The 24,918-nt window shown below is 42.7% G+C and overlaps 1 protein-coding gene across 12 annotated transcripts in view; it reads right to left on the bottom strand.

Annotated features, from left to right (window-relative positions):
* Positions 1 to 24,918, bottom strand: part of TFDP1 (transcription factor Dp-1) — a 111,286-nt gene that overhangs the window by 17,369 nt on the left and 68,999 nt on the right. For 7 of the 12 annotated variants that reach the window (XM_007063830.4, XM_037897277.2, XM_037897320.2 and 4 more), the window contains exons 6-10: positions 24,008 to 24,173; positions 23,687 to 23,833; positions 15,054 to 15,122; positions 6,756 to 6,907; positions 3,515 to 3,681 (exon numbers count right to left, since the gene is read on the bottom strand). In XM_007063830.4, coding sequence (XP_007063892.1) covers positions 3,515 to 3,681; positions 6,756 to 6,907; positions 15,054 to 15,122; positions 23,687 to 23,833; positions 24,008 to 24,173 — 701 coding nt within the window. The remainder of the gene's footprint in view (positions 1 to 3,514; positions 3,682 to 6,755; positions 6,908 to 15,053; positions 15,123 to 23,686; positions 23,834 to 24,007; positions 24,174 to 24,918) is intronic. The other 5 variants (XM_043536050.1, XM_037897309.2, XM_043536044.1 and 2 more) reach the window with 1 other exon arrangement.

The raw sequence follows: 24,918 nt of genomic DNA, 5'->3' as shown, positions 1-24,918 counted from the left end.
AAGATGGAAGGCAGCTTCGGTGAAAGTGATCAAGAAATGATGAGTTCATGATTCTAAGAAATGGTACGAGGGAAAACAGCAGACTAAAGACAACAGACTACAAGAAAGCAGACTTTAGCAAGTCTAATGGGAAAAACACAGTTCAGGAGAATGAGCAGGGTTTTTTTTTAAAACAGAGACATTATTAAGGGCACAAAAGCAAACTATTTCAGCATGTAGGAAAGATAAAGTATAGTAAGAGACAACCTTGGCTTAAACCAGGATATCTTCAATGACCTGAAACTCAAGAGAGTCACACAAAAACTGGAAATTAGGTCGAATTATTAAGGATGAATATAAAAAAACAACTAAGCACGTAGGCACAAAATTAGAAAGGCCAGAATGAGATCAAGTTAGCTAGGGAAAAAGGATAACAAGAAAATATTTTACAAATACATTAGAAGCAAGAGGAAGGCCAAGGACACAGTAGGACCATTACTCTATGAGGAGGGAAAGGCAGTAACAGAAAACACAGCAATGGCCAAAAAAAAAAAGAAAAAAAAAGAAAAAAAAAAGCCTTTTTTGTTTCAGTTTTCAACAGAAAAGTTGGCAGCGATTGGACAACTACAATAGTGAACATCAATGAAAATTGGGTAGGATCTGAGCTTAAAATAGAGAAAGAACAAGTAAAGAATTACTTCAACAAGTTAGAGGTCTTCAAGTTGGCAGGGCCTGACGAAATACATCCTAGAATACTTAAGGAACTGGCTGGAGAGAGAGCTCTCTAAGCTCCTAGTAATTATCTTTGAGAACTGGTAGAGGACAAGAGAGATTCCAGACTACTGAAAAAGGGCAAATATAGTACCTAACTATAAAAGGGAAATAAGGACAACCCATGTAACTACAGACTAATCAGTTTAACTTTGGTACCCAGAAAGATACTGAAGAAAACAACCAAGCAATCAATTTGTAAGCACCTACAAGATAATAAGATGAGAAGAAACAGTAAACATGGATTTGTCAAGAACAAATCATGTCAAACCAACCTAACATCCTTCTTTGACAGGGTAACAAGCCTTGTTGACGTGGGGGGGAAGCAGTATATGGGATATATCTCTTCTTTAGTAATGCTTCTGATACAGTCTCACATGACCTTCTCATAAGCAAACTAGGGAAATACAGCCTAGACAAACCTACCAAAAAGTGGGTGCACAGCTGGATGGAAAAAAGTGTACTCAGAGTAGTTATCAGTGGTTCTCAATCAATCTGGAAGGCATATTGAATGTTATCCCACAGGGATTATAATAAATTATTTGAATACCACCATAAAGAGTACACTCATAAGTCTGCCAATGATATCAAGCTGGGAGGGCTTGGACGACAGGATTAGAATTCAAAATGATCTCAACAAACTGGAGAAATGGTCTGAAATAAATAGGATCAAATTCAGTAAGGACAAATGCCAGGTACTACACTTAGGAAGGAATAATTAACTGCACAAATACAAAATGGGAAATGACTACCTGTGAAGGAGTGCTGCAGAAAAGGATCTGGGGTTTATTGTGGATCACAAACTAAATGAGTCAGCAATGGAATACTGTTCCTACAAAAGTAAACATTCTGGGTTGTATTAGGAGGAATCTTGGAAGCAAGATACAAGAAGCAATTATTTTACTCTATTCAGCACTGTTAAGGCCTCAGCTGAAGTACTGCATCCAGTTCTGGCACCACACTTCGGGAAAGATGTGGACAAACTGGAGAAAGCCGAGAGCAACAAAAATTATTAAAGGTTTAGAAAATGAGACCTATGAGGAAAAATTGAGGGGAAAAAAAAGGTTTGTTTAGTCTGGAGCAGAGAAGACTGAGTGGTGACATAACAGTCTTCAAGTAGGTCATAGATTGCTATAAAGATGAGGGTAATAAATAGTTCTCCTTATACGCTGAGCGCAGGAGTAGAGGTATTGGGCTCAAATTGCAGCAAGAGAGATTTAGGTTAGACATTACAAAAAACTTCTTAACAGTAAGGGTAGTTAAACACTGGAACAAAATTCCTTATGGAGGTTCCACAATCTTCCTAATGGGAGGTTTTTAAGAACAGGTTAGACAAACATTGGCAGGGATGGTTAGATCAGGGCAACTTATGACTCACGCCGCTTCCTGCAGCTCTCATTGGTCGGGAACGGTGACCCATGGCCACTGGGAGCTGCAGGCAGCCATGCAAATGTAAGCAAATGGTCTGGCGGCCCACCAGTGGATTACCCTGACAGGCCGCAGGTTGCCCATCACTGGTCTAGATCAGTGGTCCCCAACCTTTCTGTGGGAATAGCATATTCCTATTCCCAGATGACTGTGGCATGCAGCAGCAGCGAGAAGCGTCACCACCGAAATGCCTCCGAGAAATGGCAATGCTTCTCGGCGGCATTTTGGTGGGCGGTTCTTCAGCAGCCGCATTTCGGCAGCGGGGTGCTGTGTTGGGGACCCCTGGTCTAGATAATTCTTAGTCCTGCCTCAGTGCAAGGGACTGGACTAGATGACCTATTGAAATTCCTTCCAGTCATACATTTCTGTGATTCTATGTAGAGGTAGTTTTCCAGATAGCCTCTTTCTCTGTACATGTTCCGCATAAACCATTAGGCATGTGAGCCTTGGCAAGCCTAACTGGAGGAGCAAACTTTTTCAAGTAACATTTTAATTTGATTTCCCCCATAAGGGTGGTAAGTGCCATGCATTCTGTTGGGGTAACCTTTGAGCATTTGAGTACCTGGTGCAATGATCTGAGCCCTGGTTCAATCTCTATTTGTGAGTAAAAAACATTTTCAATTTTTAGAATGTGCCAATTTTTAAAACAAGCTGTTTTTCGCCGTGGAACTATCTCTCGAACCCATTGGTCAGGTGACCCCAAATTTCAGTCACTGACTGCACCCCGCATCTCTACGAAGCACAACAAATTTCAAGGCAATCTCATTAACTATGGCTTTTAGAACCCCTAGAATAAACTGACTTTAAACAGAAAGCTGATCTTAACATTAACTATATAGCAGAGCTGTCACTCTGCTATAACACTATTAAATTTTTTTTTTTTTTTTAACTATTTACGAAGAGAAGCTGAAAAAGTTGGCACAAACTGTGAAGCTCCATCCACAATCACCAATGGAAGAAAGAAATAAGACAGTGGCAGTCCGGCAGCTCCTTGATCTTCTTGAGTGAGGAGCAGGAGAGTGAGGGCACACATGATGACCAGACACTGCTAGAGAAAAATCTTCAGACCTGAGTGCAAGTGCATCCTGAAGTGCAGTACACATAAGGACAATCACTTGAAAAAGGGAAAAAATTCAGTCTTGTTCTTATCACTTACATCCTACAACAACATACAAATTTAAGAGTAAGTTAACTATCTACACTGTTGGCTAATCAGAAGTTAGCAAACTAAACATTTTATAGATGGGTCAAGTCAGAGTTGTAGTTCAACCAGTTTTTCCTCAAGTCCTATTTCAAAGAGAAAAACAGCAGAAAGATCTTACTTTGAGTAACTAACCTGTCACATATGGTTCCAGAGCTTTAGGAACCAAACTCCTTGCAATTTTTAGGTCCTCTGCTGAACAGCTTCCAGATTCAAGCCCACAAGCCATTCCCATTCGCTTTAGTACTTCTATATCATCATGAATTTCAAAAGTATTGTCAAAATTAAACAGATATTCAAACCTGGAGGCGAGAAATTCAATCAGCTTGAATTACTTGCACTAATTTTTCCAAAACATTTCCAACAGATTTCAGAGTAGCAGCCGTGTTAGTCTGTATTTGCAAAAAGAAAAGGAGTACTAGTGGCACCTTGGAGACTAACCAATTTATTTGAGCATAAGCTTTCGTGAGCTACAGCTCACTTCATTGGATGCATTCTGATGAAGTGAGCTGTAGCTCATGAAAGCTTATGCTCAAATAAATTGGTTAGTCTCTAAGGTGCCACTAGTACTCCTTTTCTTATTTCCAACAGAGTGGCACTTCAAGAAAATGAAAGCATGGCATTACAACATATGTAGCCTTAATATTTTGTTCTAGTGAGCAATTCCAATGTCTCAAAATTCATACCTTAACTATATAAGACAAATCATGAAAACGTTGTATGTCACCCAAACCATTAACAGGAGATTTAGCTGCAGACCCATAAGAACACAAGAATGACCATACTGGGTCAGACCAATGGTCCATTTAGCTCAGGATCCCATCTTCCAACAGTGGCCAATGCAAGATGCGTCAAAGGTAATAAACAGAAGAGGGCAATCATTGAGTGATCCATCCCCTCTTATCCACTCCCAGCATCTGAAAATGAGAGATTTATGGACTCCCAGAGCATGGGGTTGCACCCCTGATCATCTTGGCTAATATCCATTGATGGACCTATGATTAAGGCTGTGAGTTTGTTATGGAGATAACTTTCTGGGACCTCTGGGACTTTTGCACTGGCCACTGCTGGGGCAGTCTCAGGCTACCGCATCATAGAATATCAGGGTTGGAAGGGACCTCAGGAGGTCATCTAGTCCAACTCCCTGTTCAAAGCAGGACCGATCCCCAATTAAATCCCCCGCCCCCAGCAGCAGGAGTTTGGGTGGGAGAGGGTGAGGGCTCTGGGTGGCGCTTACCTTGGGGGTGCTCCCCAGAATTGGCGACATCCCAGCTCCTAGGTGGAGGTGCGGTCAGGGGGCTCAGAGTGCTGCCCCTACCTGCAAGCACTGCCCCCGCAGCTCCCATTGGCCGTGGTTCCCGATCAACAGAAGCTGCGAAGGCAGTGCTTGGGGTGGAGGCCGTGCACAGAGCTGCATGGTCACGCCTCCGCCTAGGAGCTGAGGGATGTCGCCAATTCTGGGGAGGTGTGGAGCCAAGTAGGGAGCCTGCCATTCCCGGGCTTGTCTCTCCCCCCTTCACCCCCAGCACCTGCAGTGCCCCCCAGGCCTCCCCCCAGAGCACCTGCAGTACTCTCCCAGACCATGAACTTTTGTTTATTGCCCACAACCTGCCCATGACTTTTATTAAAAATACCCATGCCAAAAACGTAGCCTTACCTATCTTCCATGAACTTATCAATTCTTTTTTGAATCCAGTTATAGTTTTGGCTTTCAAAACATCTCCTGGCAACAAGTTCCACAGGTTGACTGTGTTATTTGAAGAAGTACTTCCATTTGTTTGTTTTACACCTCCTGCCTATTTATTTCATCGGGGACTCTGGTGTTTGCGTTATGTGAAGAGGCAAATAAGAGTTCCCTATTCACTTTCTCCATACCATTCATGATTTTATGGACCTCTATCATCTCCCTTCATTAGTCTCTTTTCCAAGCCAAATAGTCCCAGTCTTTTTAATCTCTCTTCATATGGAAGCTGTTCCATAACCCTAATAATTTTTGTTGCCCTTCTCTGTACATTTTCAGTTTCTAATATATCTTATTTGAGATGAAGGGAACCAGATCTGAACACAGTATTCTAGATGTGGGCATAACACAGATTTTAAGAGGGGAGTTATGATATTTACTGTCTTATTTTCTCTCTTTCCTAATGGTTCCTAAAATTGTTCGCTTTTTTGACTGCCACTGCAGACTGAGCTGATGTTTTCAGAGAACCACCCATAATGACTCCAAGACCTCTTTCTCGTTTGGTAACCATTAATTTAGACCCCATCATTTTGTAGGTACAGTTGGGATTGTGCTTTCCACTATGAATTACTTTGTATTTATCAACACTGAATTTCATGTGCTACTTTGTTGGCCAGTCACTATTTTGTGAGATCCCTTTGTAACTCCTTGCAGCCTCGTTTGGACTTAGTGATCTTGAGTAATTTTTTATCATCTGCAAACTCTGCCACTGCAGTGTTTACCCTTTTTCCCAGATCATTTATTAATATGTTGAACAGCACTAGTCCCAGTATAGCTCCTTGGAGGACTCTCCTATTTACATCTCTTTTCTGTGAAAACTGACTATTTATTCCTACCCTTTGTCTCCTGTCTTTTAACCAGTTACTGATCCACAAGATGACCATCCCTCTTATCCTCTGACTGCTAAGTTTCCTTAAGAGCCTTTGGTGAAGGACCTTGTCACAGGCTTTCTGAAAGCGTAAGTACACTATTCCCACTGGATCGCTCTTGTCCACATGTTTGTTAACCCCTTCCAAGAATCTAACATTTTGGTGAGGCATGATTTCGCTTTATAAAAGCAGCGTTGACTCTTCCCCAGCAAATTGTGTTCATCTGTGTGTCTGATCATTATGTTCTTTACCATAGTTTCAACCAATTTGCCTGGTACTGAAGTTAGGCTTACCGGCCCACAAATGCCAGGATCACCTCTGGAGCCTTTTTTAAAAATTGGTATCACATTAGCTATCCTCCAGTTATCTGGTACAGAAACTGATTTTAATGATAAGTTACATACCACAGGTAGTAGTTCTGCAATTTCATATTTGAGTTCCTTCAGAACTCTTGGGTGAATACCATCTGATCCTGGTGACTTATTACTCTTTAATGTATCAATTTGTTCCAAAACCTCCTCTACTGACACCTCAATCTGGGACAGTTCCTCAGATTTGTCACCTAAAAAGAATGGCTCAGGTGTGGGAATCTCCATCACATCCTCTGCAGCGAAGACTGATGCAAAGAATTCACTTAGCTTCTCCGCAACGACCTTATCTTCCATGAGTGTTCCTTTAGCACCTTGATAGTCCAGTGGCCCCAACTGATTGTTTAGCAGGCTTCCTGCTTCTGATGAGGTACTTAAAAAATTTATGAACAACCTACTTGTCATTTGAAATACTACAATCGATCACGGTCTTCTTGCTGGTGTTCACAATGATAAATGGCAGATGTATGACAGAATTGGACGGCGGTGGTCGGTTTGCCTGTTGTTCTGTTTGACGATTTCGTTGAACTAGATTTTTGAAGGCAATTTGCTGCAAAAAGTAATAGTGGCTTACAAAACTACACATTTAACAGTTATTCCTTCTTTGTTCTCTTATTAAAATGTAATTATTTGTGGTGTCTCTGAAGAAACTAAAGCAGAATTAGGAATCTCAGTATTTAAAAGAAATATGCTTGACACTGTCAACTTTTTCCAAACTTGTAAATAACTAAAATATGACATTTGGAATTAACCAGTTTAGTTTAATGAAAATATTTTGAAACTAAAGCAGCAGACATTTATCATGTAAATGCTCCACCACTTCTTTAATGTTACTAAACACAAGTCAAGGATACCATAACCCAGCAGATCTCAAACTGTGAGTCAGGACCCCAAAGTGAGTTGTGGCCCCATTCTAATGGGGTCGCCAGGGCTGGCATTAGATTTGTTGGGGCCCAGGGCCAAAGCTCCAACCCCAAGGGCTTCAGCCCCCCTGACAGAGCTCAGGTTTTGGCTTCGGTCCCCCTGCCTAGGGTGGTGGGGCTTTGGTGGGCTCAGGCTTCAGTCTCCCCTTCTGGGGTCATGCAGTCATTTTTGTTGTCAGAAGGAGGTCGCAGTGCAATGAATTTGAGAAACCCTACCATAACCCAACACTAGGGTTGGCTGAAAAGCTTCCATTAGAAAATTGGATTTTCGACTAAACTAAATTTTCCACAGAAAGCTTCTATTTTCCATGGAAAATAAGCCATTTTCCAAACAGCCCATACCAGCACCCAGTCACAACAGCATTTGTAGCAATACAGTCAGTTTTCTTTCTGAACCTTTAGCCTAAAGTTATGTCTACACTACAAACCAGAACCATTGCTGATCGCGCCTAATGATATTTGCAACTATAAGTACACACAAGACAATGTTCAGAATGCCCTCAGATTTCAATTTGTAAAGGTGTCACAGAATTATGCACTGAAAAATGCATAAAAGTTTGGGGAAAACTGGAGGTTTTAACCACTTTTGAGGGGCAGTTGTAGCTTCTGACAACAGAGGAGGAGTGGTGGTAAAACTTCTTTAAGAAAAATTAGTTTGAACTCCCAATTCCTGACATACCAGACTCCATTCTAACTCCTCCTTCCTGCCACCTACAATAGTAAACAGAAGTAGTAGTTATTCACCTTGTGAAGTAACGATGGTTCTTTGAGATGCATGTCCCTATGGCTGCTCCACTGTAGGTGTGCTTGTGCCCCGCACTACTGATTGGAGAACTTCAGTAGCAGTGTCCATTAGGCCCGCACATGCGCTGTCTCTCCTTGTGCTGTGCCATGAGGTTAGTCAGTGCACATGAGCTAAGCCCCCTCAGTTCCTTCTCTACTGCAGAGTCATTGACAAGAATTCTGCAAAGTGGAGGGGAGGAGGGTGGGTTGCAGAGCACCCATAGGAACACACATCTCAAAGAGCCCACTGTTACTGCACAAGGTGAATAACTACTTCAAGTAGTGTCCCCATGGGTGCTCCACTGTAGGTGATTCCTGAACAGTATCCCTTCTGGAGGGCTGGGACTTCAAAGTGGGGTAAGTTACAGAAGACAGCACTGTGGAGCCAAAGATGGCATTGGAGGTGTAGTCCCCAGTGATCACATAATGTTCTGTGAAAATGTTGACTGATTCCCATGTCGCCACTCTACAGATCTCTGAGCTAGGGAAATTCTTGAATAAGGTGACAGATGAGGACCTTGTTGAGTGTGTATAAATATTAGCTGGAGAGGTCATAATGCAAACTTGCTAACAGCGTCTGATGCAGTTGGAGACTCGCTTGGAGAGTCTTTGGGCTGATATTGCTGAGCCCTTAGATCTTTCTGCAATGGAAAGGAAAAACCTGTGGGACTTCCTGACCATCTTTGTCCTGTGCAGGTAAAAGGCTAGGGCTCTCCTGACATCTAGAGTGTGTAATATAGCCTCCATGTTGTCTCTGTGAGGCTTGGGATAGAAGGTTGGAATATTAATCAATTGATTCACGTGAAACAGGGAGGTTTCTTTAGGAATGAATTTCGGATGTGGCCTGAGCATAACCTTATCCCAAAAGAATACCATGCGCCATCAGAGCTGCTATTTCTCCTAGTTAAGGTAATAGCTATCAGGAAGACCATTTTCATTGAGAGGTACATAAGCAAACAAGTGGTCATGGGTTCAAAGAGAGGCCTAGTCAGTACTTTTAGTACCAGGTTTCGGTCCCATGTAGGAGTAGGAAGTCAAAGTTGTGGGAAGAGGTTTACTATACCCGTGAGGAACCTTTCAGTAGTTGGGTGTGATAGCACAGAGTATCCCTCTATTGCTGATGGAAGGGGGGTATACCTGCTAGGTGGCCTCAGAGAGCTTAGAGATCACCCTGATTTTTTAGGGCCAGCGCACAATCTAAGATATGTGGAAGAGTTGAGGACGTCAGAGAGATTTGTTGGGAAGTACACCAAATCCAAAACCGGACCGTTTTTGCAGGTAGGAACGTTGTGTTGAGGACTTTGTGTAATACTACTCTTACATCTCCTTCGAACAGAAGCTTTCTAGTTGTTTGAACCAAGGAGCCATACCTTGAGGTGAAGAACCCCCGAGTTGGGATGTAGGGTACGTCCTCTGTCCTGGGAGAGGAGGTACGGAATGACTGGGAGAGAGATCGGTAGGCATGTCATGAGCTGTGACATGTAAAGGATACCATGTTTGTCTTGGCCAAGTAGGAGTGATCAGAATGACATATGCTCACTCTCTTTATTTTCAGCAGGACCTTCGGTAGCAGGTGAAAAGGAGGAGAGGCACAAAGAAGCCCCCTTTCAGGGGAGGACAAGAGCATTGCCCGAGAAGTGTTGTCCTATCCCCACTCTGGAGCTGTAGCATGGACATTTTCTTATTCAGGTAAGTGGTGAACAAGTCTGTGGTTGGCATTCCCCCCTGCCTGAATAGATCGTGAAGTATTACTAGGTCTAGCGCCCACTCGTGGTTGTGTGGGAATTTGCAACTGAGGGTATGTCTTCACTACCTGCCGGATTGTGGGCAGCGATCAATCTAGCAGGGATCGATTTATCGTGTCTAGTCTAGATGCGATAAACCGAGTCCCGAGCACTCTCCCGTCAACTCCTGTACTCCAGCGCCGTGAGAGGCACAGGCAGAGCCGATGGGGGAGCGGCAGCAGTCGACTCACCACGGAGAAGACACCACGGTAAGTCGATCTAAGTATGTTGACTTCAGCTATGTTATTCACGTAGCTGAAGTTGCGTAACTTAGATCGATCCCCCCGCCCCAGTGTAGATAAGGGCTGAGACTGACTGAGTTTTGTGTGCCCAGGAAATAGGCTGCTGACAGTGTGATATTGTGGGAGATACACCAGTTCCAGTCTTAACACTTCCGTACAAAGAGAGGGTGACCTGACTCCCCCTTGTTGATTTATGTAATACAGGCAGGCTATGTTGTCTGTTAGAATTCTCATGTGTGATCCTTTGATCAATGACAGGAAGTGGGTGCAGGCATTCTGGACCACCCTGAGCTTGAGGACACTGATGTGAAGGGGCATCTCCGTGGGTGACCACTTGCCTTGCGTTGTAAGGTCATTTAGATGTGTACCCCACCCTATGAGCCATGTGTCGGTGGTGATAAGCAATAGCAGATGATGCTGCAAGAAGGAAATCCCTCTGCAAACGTTGGTTGGGTCTTTCCAGTGGTCTAAGAAGTTTTTGATCCTGGAGAGTGGTGATAGGGGTTTCTCTCACCTGGCCCGGTTTGGTCTGCAAACTGAGCTGAACCACAGATGAAGGCATCACATGTGAAGCTTGGCATGTGGTATTACCGCTGTGCTCACTGCCACATTCCCCAAAAGTTGGAGGCAGTGTCTGGCTGATATTAGCGGGCTGCTTTGTATGGTCTCTATGAGTGCAACCAGGGAGAGAAATCTATGATGATGATGATGATGATGAACTGTGGCCCATAGCGAGTCAAAGTCTGCGCCTATAAATTCCAGGTGCTGTACTAGAATGCGGGTTGACTTCCGGGCGTTGATCTGTAGGCCCAATTCTATAAACAGGCACATTGTAGTTTTGGTGATTCGGTGAGTCTCTAGGAGAGACGGGGCTTTGAGGAGGCAATCATCCAGATAAGGCTAAATTATGATCCCTTGGGAGTGTAAGTGCATGGCTACTACTGAGACAACTTTGGAAAATACTCTTCAGCCTGATGATAGTCCAAAGGAGAGCACTGCATATTGGTAGTGGTCTTGTTCTAGAGTGAATCTGAGAAATTGGCTGTGAGACGGTAGGATTGAGATATGAAATTAGGTATCCTAAAAATTGAGGGCCAAAAACCAGTCTCCCTGTTCTAACACTGGAATGATCGTTGCTAAAGTGACCACCTTGAATTTTTGAGCTTTGACAAACTTGTTGAGCGGTCTGAGATCTAGTATAGGAGCTCCAGTCTCTCTTCCTCTTGGCTATTAGAAAATACAGAGAGTAGAACCCTTTGCCTTGTAGATGTTGAGGTACTGGTTCTATGGCTTCTAACTGGAGGTAGCGATCTATCTCTTGTCGTAGTAAACTCTTGTGAGAAAGGTCCCTGAAGAGGGATGGGGAAAGGTGTTGTAGAGGGCGTAGGGAGTTAAAATGGATGGAATACCCAGTGTGAATGATCTCTATGACCGATTGGTCCGATGTTAAGTTTTCCCAGGCACTGCGGAACGCTGCCAATGGATGGCTAAATAGGTATATAGCATTGGTCAGCTGTAGTGATTGGAGGAGTGGTCTATCCATGCCTTGACCAACCTGCCAAAATTAGTGTTTGGACAAAGACAGCTGGGATGAGGAAGATTGCAGGCCAGGTGGTTTACACCTAGAAAATGTCCTTTTCTTTCTCTTTGGCTTGTAGTGGCATTGAGCCAGATATTGGGGTGTGCATGGTCTATGCTGGGATTAGGGCCACTGTCCTTTCACTGGTCGTCTACATGCCAGGAGACAAAAAGGAGGTTCAGTCCCTAGAGTCCTTCAGGGCGTGAAGGGAGGCATCAGTCTTTTCTGTGAAGAGCTTCATGCCCTCAAAAGGAAGGCCTTCAACAGTTGACTGTACCTCCTTCGGGAAAGCCCAACAAATGAAGCCATGACGCTCGTCGCATCACCACCGCCATGAAGATGGACCTCGCCACTGTGTCGGCTGCATTGAGGACAGACTGCAGTGTTGTCTTTGCCACTAACTGGCTTTCCTGGATAATGGCCTTAAATTGGTAATGCTGTGACTCCGGCAGCTATTCAATAAAATCAGTCAGTTCTGAATAATTTATATAATCTTATTTTGCCATGAGGGCTTGGTAGCTGGTGATATGGAATCGATGCGTGGCCAAGGAGTATGCTTTTCTTCTGAAAAGGTCCAGGAGCTTCCAGTCACTGTCATAGGGAGTGGACCCCATCTGGTATTGATGGCCATTGGAGTTGACAGCGTCCACTGTGATGGAGCTGGATGGATGGTGGGAGAAGACGAATTCAGCTTCCTTAGCTGGGACATAGTATTTTTTGTCTGCCCGCTTGCAGGTAGGTGCTACTGATGCTGGGGTTTGCCAGATTGTTCTTGCCGGGTCCAAGATGGCCTTGTTAATAGGAAGGGTGATCTTTTAGTAAGAGGAAGAATGGAGGGTGTCTGACTTCTTCCAGTGGTATTTGGAGAGCATCTGCAAAAGTCATCAGCCAAAGATGACCCTCCTCCTCCCTGGATGAAACTATGGTCACTGGGGTCACTTCTTCCTCAGCACTGCCTTCATGTTCCTCCATAACGTCTTCCACAGGCTCCAGAGCTCTGGATGCTGCAGCGAAGGGAGTGTGCATCAAGGGTTCTTGGGTGAGGCTCAAAGCTCAAGAGGCATGCTGGCAATATGCTGGTCCCAATATGGCCACTGGGGTGGTGGGTACAGAGCCCAGCAATGGTGCCCGTGAATGGTCATATCAGGATGGTGGTGGTGGAGGAGCCATGTGGGTATACTCTAGGATCCTTTTCATACTGGGCACCACACGGAGCCTGGAAGGAGTACTGTGAGTACGCCACTTCCTCTGGCTCGCTGTCTGAACCCTTGCTAGACAGCGGAGAAAAGTGGCATGGCAACAGGGATGATTACCGTGCTAGGCAGAGGCTCAGTGTGGAGGTCCTGATGTCGAGAAGCGGGGACTCCTATACATTCGATATGAAGAGGTCTCTGGAATGACGGAATTCTGCTGGTACTGACCAGCATGGTGCTGGGGGTCAAGGATCTTGCCCGTACCTGTCACTCAGGTGCCAGATGAGGTGTCGATGACAGTACTGATAGACACTCACGAACCAGGAGCACCATTTTAGTGGACAGCTTACTCCTGTCCATCGGTGCCGATGACTCAGTGCCTGTACCCATTAGGTCCATGGGTATGTCAATGGTACCTGCTGCTGTCAGTTTCTGTGAGCTGTGGGTACGATGCTGGGAAGGTGTTAGTGCCAAAGATATTGAGCGTGATTGGGATCGCTTATGCCTATCTCGGGGCTCACTATGGGGGCTTCCCACCTTCTTCTCCAATGACTTGTGAGAAGGGTCAGAAGCTTGCTTCTCTTCGACCCACAGCCTTTAGAACATAGAGGGTTGCAAGAAAGACTCATATCTGCCAGGTGACTCATGGAGCATGTCCTGAGAGGGTCTGAGAGCCAGCTCCATGAAGATAATCTTCCGTCGGAGCTCTGTGTCATTACGTGAGCATGGCATGAGTTGCTAGCAGAGACCTCACATCTGCTGGATGTGGCTTTCCTCGAGGCAGCAAATACATTGGGAATGCTTGTCTGCAACCGGGATTGCCTCCTTGCAAGTGAGGCTCTTCTTGAAGCCCATGAACCAAGGATCTCTCGTAGGGGAAAGGGTCCCCACAGTGAGGAAGTAAATGCGGGGTATTTTAAAAAAAAAAAAAAAAAAATTTTTTTTTTTTTAAACAGAAAAAAGTGACGTAAGGAAAAAACCCCACAACTTTACTAACTAAGGCTATGTCTACACTACCGCGGTAAGTCGACCTACGCTATGCAACTCCAGCTACGTGAATAACGTAGCTGGAGTCGATGTACCTTAGGTCGAGTTACCGTGGGGTCTACATCGCAGGGGGTCGATGGGAGAAAACCTCCTGTCGACTTACCTTACTCTTCTCGTCAGGGGGTAGAGTACAGGGATCAACTGGAGAGCAATCTGCAGTTGATTTGGCAGGTCTTTACTAGACCTGCTAAATCAACTGCCAGTGGATCGATCTCAGAGCATCTATCCCTGCTGCAGTGTAGACCTGCCCTTTGAGACTAACTAACTATAAAAATGCAAATGGTTAGGATAGTTACTTTCTGATTGTGAATAGCTCTGTCTCTAGCCAGGGGCAGTTGAGAAGAAACAGAGGGTTTAGCTGGCATGAGCTCACTAGCCTCATGGCATAGAATGAGGAGACATAGCAGATGTGTAGGCCTAATGGACACTACTGCTGAACTTCTCCGATCAGCAGCTTAGGGACACAAGCACACCTACAGTAGGAACACTACTGGAACCACAGGAACACTACTGGAAGAAGAACATTATCTAGATCTTTCTGCTAAAGTGATAAGCAAAGAAAGAGTTTAAATTTGGCTTTTAAATTAACCTAATTACATTTCAGAGTTACTCCACTGAGATGAAAAGGGGTGTATCTCACATCTTTTAGAATTAGTGTTTCAACATGGAACTGATTCACATACCGAAAGTTATTTTTCCAAACATGAGGACTCAAAACTTAATTTTCTACTGTAATATATTTGGCAGACAAATTTGGTGACAGGGCTGTATTCTTAGGTCACGAATCACAGAAAATAAAATGCCAGTACTCATTATAGATAAAATTTTCAAATCTGAGAACAGCCGTAAAATAAAGAAACATTTCAAATCTGAGATCTGAACTGAATGTCAAAATTCAAGGAATAAAAAGGTTATATTGTCATTGTCAGTTAAAATGCACTTGAAACTGCCACCGAATTTAACACAGAACACTGGGTTCTTGTCAGCTTCTCCTACAGCACAACAATCTTGGCTACAGTGCTAAATTCACATTGGGTGTGTATTCTTCCATCTCCTGCTAGATCTTTTGTTTTTAATACGTGTAAGAAAACTGGTATACAAATACAAGTTACCTTGCCCTACAGACAAGAGTACCTTGACTGTACCTGTAGAATAAGTTCTTGTAGCTGAGACTGTTTTTGCTTTATTCTTTCAAGTCTTCTCTGTCTCTCCACCTTCAGAAAGAAAAGGGGTTTTATTTTAACAGTATTTCATACTCAAATATATTTTATGATGAAAACATTTGACATTAAAAATGTCTAAAAATGCCATCCACTGAATTTTAATAAATTATAATTTTATACTGCTTTTTAGTGCATGGTTTCAAAAAACAAAAGTTTTTACATCAATTGGAAACTAGAGAGTGGGCATTATATTAAAATCACATATAAAAAGATAGTCCCAGGCTCAAAACTTAAATTTATGGCATATACTATCTAAGCTAGTGAAAGAGAAATCTCATATGTGGTGTGCTTTGACAGTTTAATTCAGATATTTACATATTAACACAATTAAACTAAAACTATTTGCAAGATTATTTCAAGCCAAAGACCTTACTCATTACAGCAAATTGTGTGTTATGAAACCATAGGTGTCAAAACAACAAACTCCAGCGAACATATACACTATAGATAATTTCAGAAGTACCTAGCAGTCAAGAGGATTTATCTTAAGGCCCAGATTTTTAAAGGTATTCAGGAGTTGCTGCACTCAACATTCCACTGCCTAACTGATTTATACGCCTAAATCTCATCTTCAAAAGGAATGTAGGCACTTACAAGACACAATCCCATTGACAGGGATGAAGGCCTGAATGAGTAAGATGCTTTAGAAAATGGGGTTTGGGGTAAAATTTTCAGAAAAACCTATATCCCTGAATACTTGGCCTGTTTTGGAAACATTTATTTAAAGGGTGAAGCTACACATTTTCCGCTGATACAGGACAGTACTGTTTGTGCATTAAGCAGTGCAATTTTACAAGTTTATAAAAAAACCCACATTTATTATAAAAGGTACCTGGGTAAACTCAGTTATAACTAAAATTACAACAGAACTCACATTATAATCCCTGTTTCCATATATTCAAAACTTCCTGGAAAAGCTACTCTCTTGGGCTGGTTAGGATCAGTCTAGAGGCAATGCTGCGTTTTGTTTGGAAGTTAAAAAAATTTCTTTACCCATTTCCACATTACACAACAACCAGAATACACACTTCCTCCAAATAAAAAGAAACTGAAATAATTTTTTCTTATGTAAGAATCAAATGTCTGAGAATCTGAAAGTTTGAAATTCAGATTGGGTCTTAATTTGCACAGAAAGAAGAACAGCAATAATTTGCTAATTCTGGCTGCTACAATACTAACTGCAGTACCAGTTATGGTGAGTATGGCCAGGTGCCCACCTCTGAAGGCAGAGCCGGAGTCAACAGTAGCACAGAAGTAAGGATGGCATGGTATGATATTGCCAGCCTTACCTCTGTGCTGCTGCCTACAGAGCTGGGCCCTCAGTCAGCAGCTGCCACTCTCCAGCTGCCCAGATCTGAAGGCAGCAGCACAGAAGTAAGGGTGGCATGGTATACTATTGCCACCCTTACTTCTGCACTGCTGCTGGTGGTGCACTGCCTTCCGAGGTGGGTGCCCAGCTAACAGCCGCCCGACTCCAGCCCACCAGATCTGAAGGCAGCACAGAAGTAAGGGTGGCAATACTGCAACCTCCCTAAAATAACCTTGCGACTCCTCTGCAACTTCCTTTTGTGTCAGGGCCCCCAATTTGAGAAACACTGGTCTCCCCTGTGAAATCTGTACAGTATAGGGTAAATGCACACGCAAGACCAGATTTCACAGGGGGAAGACCAGATTTCACCATCCGTGACACATTTTTCATGGCCGTGAATTTGGTAGGGCCCTATGTATCGGTGCTCCTCTTCAGAAGGACGCAGCTTGGATTGGAGATTTTCAGTAGCAGTGCCTGTTCAGCTTGTACATGCCCTCTACTTGGCCTCATGCCCTACGCCAAGGTCATATAGAGCTGTGCAGGTGAACTGCACTCAGTTCCATCTAGACTGCAAGGTCTCTTAAAGGAAACCCCAAAGCAGAGCTAGAGCACTCATAGGGACACACACTATCTTGAAGAACTACAGTTACTGCACAGGATAAGTAACCTTTCCTTCTTCGAGCAGTGTTCCTATGGGTTCTCCATTTCAGGTGACCACTAAGCAGTATCCTCATGAAAAAGAGGGGGCTTTGGAGTCAAGTCCAATATTGAAATAATAGTGCAGAGCCAGACACAGCATACAAAGCTGAATTATAGATTACTACAAAGTGCTTTGAAAAGAAGTGTGTATAGAGGTTCAAGTTGCAGCTCTACAGATCTCAGTGATGGAAACGTTCTTGAGAAAAACTACTTAGGTAGAGACACACCTCGCTGAATGGGCTAATGCCCTAAGAAGATGCTGAATATCATTATACTGATCACAAGAAATGATGCATCCAGATACCCACCTAGAGAGTCTTTGTCTGGAAACTGTAGATTCCTTACATCTGTCAGCAAATTGATACAAACAATTTGGGACATTTCCTAAATAATTTAGTTCTGTCCATGTAAAAGACTAATGCGCTCTTATGCAATGCAGCATCTCCCTAGCCAGATATGGTTTGGGGAAGAAAACTGGGAAATGAATAACCTGGTTAATACAGAATTCTGCTGATAGCTTAGTTAAGAATTTTGGGTGAAGCTGTAGCAAAAATTTATCTTTAACAAATACAGCAAAGACAGGGGTTGCCTGTAGTGACCCCCTCTCTCTCCAACTCTTTGAGCAGACCTAATGGCTACCAACAAGGCCATCTTCATAGATAAATTCAGTAGTGAACAGGGAACCATTGAATCAAAGGTAGGTCTCATAGGAACCTGAGCACTGAGGTCCCAAACCAGAGTAGAATGTTTAATTTGAGGGAAGAGTTTCCCCAGACTTTTGACAATTCTCACCTTAATCGGGTGAGCAAACACTGAGAAACCTTCTGCCAGAGAATGGAATAAGTCATGCTAGCTGCCAAGTGAATTCTAACAGAACTCATAGATAACCCCGAGTTCTTCAGTTACAGAATGTAGACCAATAGTGAAGATGATGAAAGGTGAAAGATGTCGCAGAATGCGCCAATGGCTAAATATATTACACTTTTGCAGGTTGGTATTGTGTGTAGAGTCCTTCCTGCTATTTAAAATACCCTTTTCACCTGCAGAGCAGGTAGTTTCTATCCCTATGAACCATCAATGAGCTATGCTTTGAGGCAAAGAACGCAGAGGTTTGGATGAAGGACCAACCAGTATCCAGAGAGAGGAGATGGGGAATGACTGGGAGACTAATTGCCTGATGATCTGCCAGCTGCATGAGGTAAGGAAGCCATGTCTGTCTTGGCCACATTGGGACTATCAGTATAAAGTTGGCCTTCTTCTGTCTTGTTCTCTACTTTCAATATTAGAGACACTGGGAGAAAAGCAAACAATAGTCACAGTGTCCAAAGAAGGAGAAAGGCATCCCCCAGGGAGTGGCGACCCAATCCCTCTCTTGAGCAGAACTGAGTGCACTTCTTGTTTATGGTAATGATGAAGAGGTCCCCCTACAGAAGACCCAAATCTAAAATAAGCAACTGAGAATCCAAGGGTCTAGCTCCCATTCATAATCCTGTGCAAAATTTCTGCTTAGCGAGTCTACTATGATGTTCTGAATGCCAGAAAGGTACACTGCAAATATGTAGATGACTGAGTATGCACCAATTCCATAGTGTTATGGCTTTAGAGTAAAGGGAATGCGCTCTCACTCCCCTTTGCTGGTCAACATAAAACATGCAGGCCACATTTTCTGTCATGCTCTTGATGCACCTGACTCTGATCAATGGCATAAAATGGAGACAGGCATTTCTGACTGCTGAGTTCCAGCAAGCTAACGTGTAGGGTGATCTTGTGAGGACGAGTATATAGCAATTCAAGTATCTAGGTGTACTCCCCATCCCAAAAGAGATGCATCTATTATTACAGCAGTTGGAGGTGGCTGGGTAAAGAAAAATCCTGCACAGACATTGTGGGGGGGGTGGGGGTATCTTTCCACAAATCAAGAGAGGCCTTTATGAATTGGGGAACTGAGGCCTGTCCATCCACACTGTGTTTGTTTGGAAAGAAGATGGTTGAAGTCATTGCTGGAGGCAGTGAAAATGCAATCTTGCATGGTTTACTATGAAGGTACATGCTGAGATAGGCCCCAAATGTTGAAGGCAGTTCCTGGCTGACCTAGATTGTGGTGGTAAGATTCGATAGTGTCATAAACCTGGGTGGTGGAAGGTAGGCTTTGGCAGTTACCGTATCCGCGGATGCACCTATGAATTCTAGTAATTGCACACGTTAAAGCAGACTACTGGATATTTAACGAAGTCCTAGCTTGATGAACAGTGCTATGGCCTTTTGAGTGGCTAACAAGGTCTCATCATAAGATCGACCCTTCAGCAGACAATCATCAAGATACGGTTATATTACGATTGCTTCTCTGCAGAGATAGGCAAGACTACTGCCAGAACTTTTGAGAACACTCTGGGAGCAGAGGAGAGACTGAATGGGAGTACCCAGTATTGTAAATGATCTTGGCCTAATGCAAAATGAAAAAGTCTCCTATGGGAAGGATAGATCACTGTATGGAAATAAGTTTCTTGTATGTTGAGGGCTGAAAATCCTTTGAAATTTTTAACCTTCAAAATTTGTTCAGGATACTTAAATCTAGGATGGGTCAAAACCCGCCATTGTTTTTTGGGACCAGGAAGTACAATGACTCCTCGCTTACAGTTGTGGTTATATTCCTGAAAAATGCTACTTTAAGCTAAATGATGTTACGCGAATCCAATTTCCCATAAGAATTAATGTAAATGGGGGGGAGAGGGGAGGAGTTAGGTTCCAGGGAAATTTTTTTTGTCAGTCAAAAGAGTATAAATTTTAACAAACAGTTTAATACTGCACACAGCAATGATGATTGTGAAACTTGGTAGAGGTGGTAGAGTCGGAGGGTGGGATATTCCCCAAGGAACGCCTTACTGCTAAATGATGAACTAGCCCTCAGCTGAGCCCTCAAGGGTTAATACATTGTTGTTAATGTAGCCTCCTACTCTAAAAGGCAGCAGGAATGGAGGGAGGGGAGACAGCATAGCAGGGAGACACAGAGTGTGTGTGTGTGTGTGTGTGTGTGTGTGTGTGTGTGTGTGTGTGTGTGTGTGTGTGTGTGTGTGTGTGTGTGTGTGTGTGTGTGTGTGTGTGTGTGTGTGTGTGTGTGTGTGTGTGTGTGTGTGTGTGTGTGGCACATTGCCCCTTTAAGTACACTGATCCCACTCCAAGTACACTGCCTTTTTAAGTAGATCAGCAAGTTGAAACAGCAGTTACTGCCAGCAAGCTCCCCATGTCGTGAGCCCTGTCATGTCCCTCCCCTTCACCGCTCTGTGGAGATAGGATAAAGGAGTGGGGGGCAGGAGTGGGACATGTGCAAAGTTTCAAAAAGTTCAATGAATAGAAGATTGTTGGGGGAGGAATAGATCTGGACAAGGAGAAGAAGTCTGGCGATAAATGTGAGAAGGGAGGGACAGGCAGTAGAAACAAAAGCGAAACTGTTTGAGCAGCATATTCCAGAAGTCTTGAGGCCTTTCTCAGTGTAGCCTTCATTGATTTGAGATCTACCATACCATTCTCTCACTAGAGGGGAAAACCTATAATGGCAGCAGGCCGTAAAAGAGACCCAGTTTGGGAATATTTTAATGAAGTTCCTCTACCTGTGGGTAAGACAAGCATGCGTGCAAAATGTAAACAGTGCAACAAAGAAATGCAAGGCCTGGTTGCCCAAATGAAACAACATCATGAGAAGTGTTCCTTCTCTGGAGGAAGCTGCGTTGAAGATGGTGAAAGGAACATGCCGGAACATGCAGGATCTTCAGCTTGGTAAACTTTTTTATTTCGTACTTTTTTCTTAAGGACTGCCTGTCTTCCTTTTGAATTATTCTTGAATTGTCACGTTTGAGCAAAAAATAGAGTTTTAGATGCAATTGTGATAAAAAAATAAATAGCTGAAATAAGCAGATCTTTCTTTTACAATTTCACCTTTAAAGTAGTACTGAGTATCAGTGAATGCAATGAGTAATACTAAAGGAGCAGTATGGGAATAATAATTAAATAACTGCATTGACTTATTTTGTTTAGGAGAATCCATCCTTGACATACAGGATTCTGAAGACTATCCACCTTCAAGATCACCATCATTTTCTCTAGTTTCAGAGTTATCTGCCAATGACAATGTTTCATCACATCATGTAGGTCACACAGCCACAGTATAGCAAAAAGAAAAAAAAATCTCCATCATCCAGAAACAACCATAGATAAGTTTGTGATAAGAACCAGCAGATTACAAAAAAGGGGTAATTGATGAAAAAATTGCCCGGTTTGTTTATGCAACAAACTCTCCTTTCCGTATGATTGGGAACCCACATTTCATTAACATGGTTCAATCATTAAGACCAGGATACAGTCTACCCAACAGCACAGATGTTGCAGGCAAATTGCTGGATAAAGTGTATGAAAGAGAAATTGAGCAGTGTGCAAAAGGTCTAGAGGATAAAATTGTTAACCTGAATCTTGATGGGTGGAGCAATGTCCACAATGATCCTGTTGTATGTGCTTCTGTGACAACAGAAGAAGGGAATGTCTTTCTTACAGAAACAATTGATACATCAGGAAATGGACAAAAGGCAGAGTATTTACAAGTAGCAGCAGTAAAAGCTATAACAAACTGTGGGGAAAAAATCCAAATGTCTAGTATGCAGCTTGGTCACATACAATGCTGCAAATGTATCCAAGATGAGAAGAAATTATTTAGAAGAGAGTCCCAAGCTAACAACATACAGTTGTTGAAACTGAAAAATATTGCCATAACAACCACTTTTCAGCAGCTGCTCTGAAAAAAGTGGGAGGAACCAAGCTAACTCTCCCACAAGACGTGCAATGGAACTCAGTAGTGGACTGTTTTGAGCACTATATCAAGAACTAGACTAATCCAATGACAGTTTGTGAACAAAATCATGAAAAAATAGATGGCAATGTCACAGCCAAAGTTCTCAACATTGGGTTGAACACATGCCGAGTCCCCTGAAGCCTATTTCTGTAGCCTTGAACACAGTGCAGGGAAATAGCGGTTTTATTGCGGATGCTGTTGAAATTTGGAAGGAACTGAGTGAGATCTTAAAAAGAGAAATATGCAATGACAGAGTTAAATTACAAGCATTAAAAAAACAAATGGGACAAGCACTATGTCCAGCTCATTTTTTTGTAAATATTCTCAAGAGTTGGTACCAGGGTCAAACCTTAACTGCTGAAAAGGAAGAGTTGGCTATGACAGACATCCAGCAATCATCCCTCCATAATGCCAACTATAATAAACTTCAGAGTTAAGGGTGAACAATTCAAGAAATATGTTTGCTGATGATATTTTAAAGAAAGTCACACCAGTGAACTGGTGGAAGTCACTTAAGCACTTGGATTCAGAGACTGTTGAAGTGATAATCTCCCTTTTAACAGCAGTAGCTTCTTCTGCCAGTGTCGAAAGAATATTTTCTTCCTTTGGACTAATTCATTCCAAATTGAGAAATCGTGTGGGACCTGAAAAAGCAGGAAAGTTTGTTTTTCTTTTCCAGATTATGAACAGGAAAACAAAGGTGAAGACTGACTTATAAAACAATTTAAATGTCTGTCTGGTGTTCTCCTCCTCCTCATACAGCATGGCAAGAAAATCCTCCAAATTAACCTGTTGAATTGGAGATAATTCACCTCCCAATGACTTCATAAATATCTCCCTTCAATTACCTTTGGTAAATGAAATAACCAAAACAATCATTCATTTTCTGATATAGCTGTAAAACTAAGCTGAAAAGTTTTCTAACTATATCACTTTAAAAATGTCTGTTGTGTACCTTCTAAAAATGAAACCTACATCTATTGCGGAGTTGTGAAGAATATGTATTAAGGTTATAGCAACCAACAAGAATACACTTTTATGTAGAAATCCATGATTAAATAGAGTCTTCCTGATTAGTGATTTAAATCAAATCCACCCTGATTGATAGCCTGCTGGGTGGCTGCCGCACAGGGAATTTAGGGGAGCTGATGGGGGGCTGCCGGACCATCCTGGTTACAAGCCCCCACCAGCTAGCGCCAATGGGCTGCTCTTTCTGCAAGCAGCAGACAAAACAGGAGGCCGCCAAACAATGTTATAAGGGAGAATTGCGCAACTTTAAATGAGCATGTTCTCTAATTGATCAGCAACGTGACAACAAAACAACGTTAACCGGGAGGACGTCAAGTGAGGAGTTACTGTACCTTAATAGAACCCCTTCCCTTTGTGCTGAACAGGAACTGGTTCTATAGCTCCTGTGGTCAGAAGGGAGTCACAATCCTGTCTTAGCAGGTGCTTGTGAGGACAGTCTCAGAAGAGAGATGGGAAGAGGGAGGAAGGTAAAGTGGATAGAACATTCTGATATTGCGATCTCCAAGCCACACTTGTCCACAGTGACTTGCTCTCACGCCTGCTGGAATTGGAAAGGCAGTCCCCAAAGGGACTCAAACACCCAATAGCTCAGAAGACCATATTCAGGTAGGATTAGATCACATTAAAAATCTTTAAGACAAACAAAAATACCAACTACTGAATTTCCCACATGTATACCTCTAAATTCTGACATTCTTGAGCCGAGTTAGTAGGTAAACCAATCCATTTGATCTCCTTCTTCTCCTTAGAGATAATGTTCATAGCCATAAGGACATTTAAGGCATCGTAGACACGTCGTCTAATATTCTTCTGGTCATAAGCCTGCTGTAGACACAATGAATTAATCAAAAACATACTAGTGACAAAAACGTTTGAAAATGTATTACAGTAGATGGGTAAACTCAGGTAGTGTCTCAACTGTTTCATTTAGCATTAGGAAAAACAAAAAAGTCACATTTTCCCCCAATCAAGTGGCATGTAACCCACCAACATACTTACTGATTCATTTGGTGAAATGTGATTATCAGTGGTACTGAACTCTGCAACCAACTCATCTGCCACCTCATTATATGAGGTGGTTCCTTTTCTCTGTACCTTCTCACAAACCTTCATAGAGAAGTGTCGCAAACCCTTGCCATTCTTCTCTCCTTTTTTGTTGCGCTTCCTAGAAAATATGTTTTAAAGTAACCGATCAATATTCCAAAGTTTTCTGGTTTGCCAGTTAAACACGTATTGTTCTGAAATATAACCCTTAAAAATTTTAATCAGCAAAGAGGGCATTGTACTCCTAAAACAGGACAATAAAAGTTACTCGCCTGAGTAGGTGGGGGGAGGGATAGCTCAGTGGTTTGAGCATTGGCCTGCTAAAACCAGGGTTGTGAGTTCAATCCTTGAGGGGGCCATTTAAGGATCGGGGCAAAAATCGGGGATTGGCCCTGCTTTGAGCAGGGGGTTGGACTAGATGACCTCCAGAGGTCCCTTCCAACCCTGATATTCTATGATTCTATGAATCATGGATCTGATTAAATTTACAACTAATTCTTGGTTTTATCTTGAATATGAAACACATCGAGCTAAATTAATCCTTGCTGTAACTCTGCTAGTTTCAATACCAGAGATGAATTTGGATGATTACATTTAGAAGATGTCAAATAAGTGGTAAAGAAGTTTCTTCTGAAAAGGAGGAGAGTAATGAAAACACATTCCAATTACACATTAACATCTGCAAGTTGAGGGGAAAAAAGAAAGGGCTAAAACTAGAAACCCTCTGAACTAGAGGAGCTAAAATTTATTTTTCTAGAGCATATATAATCTGACATTCAGGACAGTTAAAATAGTCAAGTATGTTATACTGAAAATCTGATATTGTATTCAACATTACAGAATAACCAAAATATGGATTTGAATGG

The sequence above is a fragment of the Chelonia mydas genome, chromosome 1, assembly GCF_015237465.2.
Source record: "Chelonia mydas isolate rCheMyd1 chromosome 1, rCheMyd1.pri.v2, whole genome shotgun sequence".
NCBI lineage: Eukaryota > Metazoa > Chordata > Testudines > Cheloniidae > Chelonia > Chelonia mydas.
The sequence above is the reverse complement of the archived record's forward strand: the minus strand, read 5'-3'. Positions and strand labels throughout refer to the sequence as shown.